The sequence below is a fragment of the Corvus brachyrhynchos genome, unplaced genomic scaffold, assembly GCF_000691975.1.
Source record: "Corvus brachyrhynchos isolate BGI_N302 unplaced genomic scaffold, ASM69197v1 scaffold223, whole genome shotgun sequence".
NCBI classification, from domain to species: Eukaryota; Metazoa; Chordata; class Aves; order Passeriformes; family Corvidae; genus Corvus; species Corvus brachyrhynchos.
In genome coordinates, this window is record NW_008237174.1 from 26,643 (window position 1) to 33,705 (window position 7,063).

General features: G+C 47.6%; 1 protein-coding gene across 1 annotated transcript in view; it reads right to left on the bottom strand.

Moving 5' to 3' along the window:
- Window positions 1-3,463: 3,463 nt before the first annotated feature.
- The window catches only part of PAK2 (p21 (RAC1) activated kinase 2), a 21,600-nt gene continuing 18,000 nt past the window's right edge, over window positions 3,464-7,063 (bottom strand). The window contains exon 14 of the mRNA XM_008629509.2: window positions 3,464-7,000. Coding sequence (XP_008627731.1) covers window positions 6,914-7,000 — 87 coding nt within the window. The 3' untranslated portion in view covers window positions 3,464-6,913. The remainder of the gene's footprint in view (window positions 7,001-7,063) is intronic.

Here is a 7,063-nt window from a genome sequence, read left to right on the forward strand (position 1 = left end):
GAGTAGAACCAGTAGAGTTTTCTCTTTAGAAATAAAACCTCACGAGGACCCAGCCTGAATCCAGCCCCTGGAAGAGAGCCACCAGATTATGGGACACAGACTGGTAAAACTGGGAAAGAAATTCCAGCATCTTTTCCTTTCCCCAGAAATGGATTTTTCCCTTCCTTTCAAGCATTGTAAGGGTTGGGCCTTAGGAAATAAATGTTCTAAGGTTTAAAAGCTATTTCCCACTCATTGCTTGTAATTCTGCCCATGGCACATCCTGCAGTTGTGGGACATTTAACCCAGGCTGGAGAGAGGAGCTGGGAGCTGTTGATTCCAAGGAGAACTATGGGATTAAACAATGCCAGGGGCTCGTTCCCTCATTTGTGTTAGTGCTGACAGCAGCCTCCACACAGCTTTGCAGGCCTGCTCTTCTAGGAACAAAAATGATCTAAAAATCCCAATATTCCCACCAAAACCCCCTTTTTTGTAGCTGGAACATCAGTGTCTCTCTAAACCAAACTTGCTTTCAGGGCTTAAAATGCAGATCTTTAAGTGGGGGGGGTGTTTAGCCACGGGACAGGAACAAGTTGGCACTTCCAGAGTTCAGCAAAATAAACACTCCCCAAAAACACTGAAGGGTCACAAGAGCTGAGCTCCCTCGCTATTTTCACCCTCCAAGAGGCAACAGCTACAGAACAAAAGAGTTACAAGGTTATTTAAGGGGAGTTTTAGCGGGCAGGGGGTGGATTAGAGCTTTCCAGGAGCTGTTCCCAGCTGCTGTCACAAGGCAGCAGGAACCCAGGGCAGGTTTCCCTTCGTGGTCAAGCAGGGAAAAGGGTTCCAGGAGATCCAAGAGTTAATTGTGCTTCGTGAAAAGACCTGAATCCTTAGAATAAGCATTCACTGAGAGGAAAAAACAACAAAGATTGATCATCCTTGACTCTAGAAAGCTCAAGGAGTTGCAGGAGGCATCTGTCCTGAGGAAGGTGTGGGCATATCTCCCCTCCAGACCAGTCCAAGGAGCTGCCCTGAGTCCCATCAGTGCCCTCAGCGCTGATCGTCTCCCCTCCAGACCAGTCCAAGGAGCTCAGCCCTGAGTCCCATCAGTGCCCTCAGCGCTGATCCACAGTTGTACCAAGCTGGATTCACTGCTCACAACCCTCCAGGAAACACCAGGACCTGCAGCCCATGCACTGAGCCATCTGTGCCTTGACACAGACTGTCTGCTCTTCCCATCCCAGCCTCCTCTGCACTGACTCAACACAGCTCCAAAGCACAACTCTGGGGGCCTGTTAAGTGTCTGAAAGAGAATGAGCAACCCCTAACTTCCCACTGGGAAAATCCCATTAAAAAACCCAACCCATCGGTCCCTATGGGCTGTTTCAACACTCAGCTCAGCTGGGATTTGACATCTTGATGGATTGGACTTGATGATCTTAAAGGTCCTTCCCAACCTTACTGATCCCACGATTTTAAGTGATGATGTGCTGGAGGACATTCCCACTGCAGACAGCAGCTGGGAAAAGCACAAGGAGCTGTGTCGGTGCTGCCCTGCTCCCTCCTGACAGGCTGCAGGTAGAGAACTCACAGAAAGTCATTGTTCTCACTTGGTGGTATTTCCCTCCCTCAAGGAAAAGAAACCTTTCCTTAGGTTGGATTCACAGTAGGGAAAACAGCTCTTGGAAGAATCTGCTTCCTCCACGTATCTGGAGAGCAACACCCAGAGTTTGGCCAAGCTCAGCAAACTTTCACATCGCTTTCTCACGTGACTGAGGACGGCTGTTTTTATTAAAAATAACCTTGAGAGCAAAATGCAAGTTCTTTAAAAAAAGGGGAAAATGCAGCTGTACAAATCCCTGGAAGCAGGGATCTACAGCCACCACCATGCACCAGCACAGGAGCCACGGGAACTGCACTGATACCCAACAGTGCTCCTCAGGCACCACTGTGAAAACACCCTCTGCTATTGAGGATCCTCATTTTTCACCCACCCTGGTTTTCACCAGCGTGCTACAGGTGCAGTCCAAACAGCTGTGCTCAGCTTTGCAGTAACTCACTGCACCCAAACAGCAGCCCTGAAAGGGACAAATTGCTGCCCCCAAATACACTGCATTTTAAATAAATAATAAGAATAAACTGATCTCAAAAAATGGGGCTGCCCTTGGGTTTAGTCTCGGGTAGGCACATGCAAGGGATGAGCAAGTTCACACAAGACTTTGGAGGATTTATCCAGGACTTGCAACTTTCAGCCGTGCAAGCCAAAATCAGCCAAAGCCCTGCTCTCCTTCAAGTACCAAAATCCTGATAATTCTGAGCTCTACTGAGCACCTTCTCCTCCTGTCCCCTCTTCCCCCAGAAATTAAATGCCAAATCACCAGTTTAAATGCACAAAGGGTCAATTACACGTAAAGACAAAGATACTACAACAAATTGATAACCCTGAAGAGACAGGCTCCGTGCAAACCAACATTCTCATGTCTGGGTGCAGCAGCTGCTGGGCACAAGTGGTTTCTTCATTTCCCTCTGTCAGGGTATGAGCAAAGCCTGTGCAACATGCAAGAAAGGGGAAGAGCCCATTTCCCAGTAGCAGACAGGGAACACAGGGCACGGCGAGTCCTCACCATTCACGACTGAGGCAGAAACGTCACCCGGAACCAACTGACCCTCCTTGTCCTTGGCTTTAGCTGGACTGGCAGGCCAATATCCCACAGCCTTTTTGTAGGTTCAGTGGAAAACAGAAGTGGCTCTCTGCAGCCTTGGAGGCCAAGAGGCACCATGGATCTCATCCCAAGTCCTCAGAGAGCTGTTGGCACCCAGTGCCCTCACTGCCACAGTCAAACGCTGGTCAGCGGCGATGGCACAAACCCAGGAGCCAGATCTTCCCAGCAGGCAGCAGGACAGCTCAGCAGCTCCCATGGATCCTGTGCCATAACCTTTGTAAGCAGGATACTGGGTGGGACCCATGGTGCAATAAAGCAGAGCTGTTGGAACAGCTCCTGGATCATCACCACAGTGCCAGGTTCACTGGGCCCGTCAGTGCCACCCCAGTACTGGTGAGTGGATGGTGGAAGATGCGGCTGGGACGGGCCAGGCTGGTGTGTGCTCTGCTCCCTTGGCATGGAGAGCGAGGGACCTCTCTCCCACAGTGGGTGAAAAGGGTGTTCCAGACCTGCTCTCCTCCCATCAGCGATCCAGAGGCTTTTTGGGAGGCACAGCCATCCGCCAGCAGCGCACAGCAGCAAGGAAAGCTTGTGGTGATCCCAAGGCTGGTACTGACACCGATGAATAATAAAACTTTACAAGAAACAGGCTGGTATAGCATAAAATTACATCCACCATCATTAAAGCATTCCTGAAAAGCTTAATTACAAATACATTCTGTTAATCTCAGTAAAACACCGACACGTGAACTCTTTCAGGTACTCTTGTCTTCAAAGGTATAAACTCATGACAGGGAAAAGGGGGAAAAAACCCCAAATGTTTTTTAGAAGTTTATTTCTAGCCCTGAAAGAACAGTTATTAAACAAAGTCAACAAATACAGTAGTTAATATTGCAGTAACAATTAAATAACATAATGGGATTAAATTACACAAAAGGCAACATTAACATCTGAAGACAGTTAAAAAAATAAAAAGAAAGCTTGCACCTACTTCCATTCCCATCAACAGCATAAGGAACAGAGGGAAAAACAGACCAGAGAGATTTATTGACTCAATTCCAGCTGCAGAGACCCTTAATCACGTTTTTGCTCCCTCCCCAGCCCCTCTGACAATGGGACCCATCTGCTGTAGCCAAACCTTTGCACCTCCCTGCACGGAGAGCCAGGGGGGAAGGCTCCAATTAGTCTCATTAACACCTAAGGCAGGGCAAAGTGCACATTCCCACGGCTGTTTTTAACGAGAACTCTGGTTTGTTCGATGGTAACAACATCCCAGGAATCTCACATTCCCTGCACACCTGCACCTCAGCCACTGACACTTCAGAGGGATCACGTGCACAGCTGACCCCCACTCAGGATCTTGGGCGGGCACCCAAGAGGGATGCACAGGAATCCCCAAATTTGGATGCAACTCGTCCCTTCTCATCCTTTCCTCAAGCTCTGGTTGGTCTCCACCTGCCCCAGTGACACAGCAGAGCTGACAGCCCTGCACCCACTCAAGGACTCCACTCTGCTCCCACCAGGGAAAACGCACGGCTCAGAGCTTCTCACCTTGCAGACACCCTCAGAAAAGTGATGCCTGACCCTCCAGACACAAAAGCACAGCACAAAAACCTTCTCCTGCCTCTCCTTTCCTGCCAGCCCCACCCCGATCCCCATGGAAACCACCCCACAGAACAGCTGCGTGGGGACAGGGAGATGCTGGCACTTCCCAGCCTCGGAGCTGAACACCCAGGTACACACACAATTTGGGAATTTCGGGATTGGGCCGAAGTTTTGTGCATTAGGATGGCTGAATCTTTGGAAATCGTCTCCTAAGCAGACTAAATTGGACAAATTTTGCAACAGATGTTTTAAACCGTTCTCATACACCAATAGAAGTGAACTAATAAGTTAAAATTACTTATGATTTCTTGTTTTCTATTAAAAACAGCTAAATTTATCTAGATTGTGCCATTAAAAAAAAACCCAACAAAACAAAAAGATGAAAGAAAGAAAAGCTCCCAGTTTAACTCTGGCACAAGGAGTTTCACCAAGTCCATTGCCAGCAATGGACAAACCATTGGTACAACAGGTTTTTTCCTCAGCCAAGCCTCCTCACTGCTCCATTTGACCAGAGAGCCAGGACACACTCAAACCAGGGTGATTACAGTGTCCATGACTCATAACAAACTTTTTTTCCAGGGAAATGCACTTGGATTTCCTTACCTGGAATGAGACACTTCCTTGGATTTAAAATTTTAAGCCATAACTGTTCTTACACTTGCAGCTAGAGAGATTTATTTATCCCTGTGAGGAGTAGTTAATTCACCCAACACAGATTTTAACCATCACCCAGGAGCAGAACACAAGCTGAACCTGCCCAACAAGGCACCCTGGTGGCCCCACACGATCCCCAGGAGCTGTGAGACCCCAGCCCTGCTCCCCTACACTATCCCCCCAAACTGCCTCTGCTGTCCTGCCTGGCCACTCTCACCTGGAAGTTTGTTCTGTCATACCTTGGCTACCAGTCCCCAAAATGTCATTCTCTCTATATAGATACTGAAATTCTCTGAAAATTACTTCTATCCCCTGCCAGCAATGTTTGGGAAAGTGTGCAAAAATTTTTATTCAGGGTCCTCTGTCCACACCCAACCAATAGCTCTGTCTGTCCCAGGCCCTGCCCCGCTGGGAATGCAATACAATCCCACTAAAGTCATGGTTGTTCTTTCACAGACTCATTTGGCACATTGGTACTACTTGGCTCTTCCTGAAACACTTCTGGGGAGGTTGAAATGCATAGACTGTAGCGCTAGAAGGGGCACAGGCTCTGCTAAACTCACCCCTGGCAACACCCCAAGAACTGAACTGCTCAGGATGTCGCTGTCCTTCAGAAGGAGGCACTTCTTGTTGTGTTGAAGGGTTGGCTGCAGCCATCCTGGCTGGTACAGTGTCCTTGGTGCCAAGGATCAGTGTGACACCAGCCAGTCCAACAGGCCCCACGATGGCCTGACAGCACTGCTTCCCCTCTGCTTCATCTCACAACTTTGGCATGTCCAGGTGTTCATCATCTTCTCTTCAGATCACGGTTCCAAAATCCTGTATCGTCAGTGTCCTCAGATCTGGTTATTTGTTCTTCTGGTTTCATTAGTACAAATGGAGCACATACAAAACTGGAAAAAAATAGCTCTAATACTTTAAACTCTGACAACTCCGTAGGTTGATGCATTATTTGCTTGGCAGGGGGAAGGGGGGGGAAATTACAACATATACAAAAATGTATTTGATACAAAGAAGGGAAACGTAAAATAAAAAAAGTCAAAGGCACCAGCATAACTTCCAAAGCCCAAGTCAGAGCACAGATACACGTTTGTGAACCACCCACTGCACCAAGCACCTTATCCCTCAAGCTTCTGGCCAGCAAGTCTAACAGGGAAAAAAGAGCAGACAGGAAGACAGCTGGAATTTTTTCTTGCCCTGACTAGAACTGATCATTTGATCATAAATAAAGTATCTGACCCCAACCTACACATCCATAACCCACATCCAAAGACTTGACCGATCATTAGGTTCTACAAAGAGGCCACGTTTTTGATTTTAAGAAAATGTCCACAGAGCACAGGCATGAGAAACAGCTGAATACTTCTCTTCCCCCTCTCTCTCTCCTTACTCATTTTAAAAAGTGAAAACCATCCCCATACATTATGATTCCTTAAGTAACAGAGTTGTTGATTCTACAGTACAGCGACAGCTAATCCAAAAAAGCAATGAGGGGCAAGATGTACCTTCACATTCGCCACACCTGCCGTGAATCTGGTCACTGGGAGCTTCCCACAGGGATTGCAGGTAGAGGGGAGGAAGAGGAGAGTCAAAGAGATCAGCAGGTAAAATTAGTACTGCTCTCTGAAAGCTTGAATCTGTCATTCAAGTATTGAAAGTACCCAGAGGGTACAACGGGAGCTGTTACAGCGAAGTCGTTAAAACCCCTTAAAGCCCCGGGCACAGCAAGTGGCATTTCTGGGCTGTCTGGGAAACAAAAATCAGAATAAAAAAAAACCACAAAGGCCAATAATTCAGCCCTCAATTCCTTCTGGACCCCAGACAGGGATCTCTATGGAGTCGCCACAATGTATTTTGGGTGTCTTCTGGATGAGAGTTTCTTCCCTTTTGCAGATGTTTCCCACCCCCAAAAAACCCCTTCCCTCCCCCCCGAAGTGTAACAATTTCATATATTATAAAGATTTGTAAAATACAAACAAACAAAAAAGGAAGAAGGCTGTGGCAGGATGTTAGCGGTTACTCTTCATTGCTTCTTTGGCTGCCAGGATCAGTGGCGTCAAGCTGGACAGAGGTTTGGCCAGTTTCAAGAAGGGATGCTGCCAGGAAGACACAAACACAAGGAATCAGTGAAAGATATGCTTTTAAAAGTTTGATTTCCA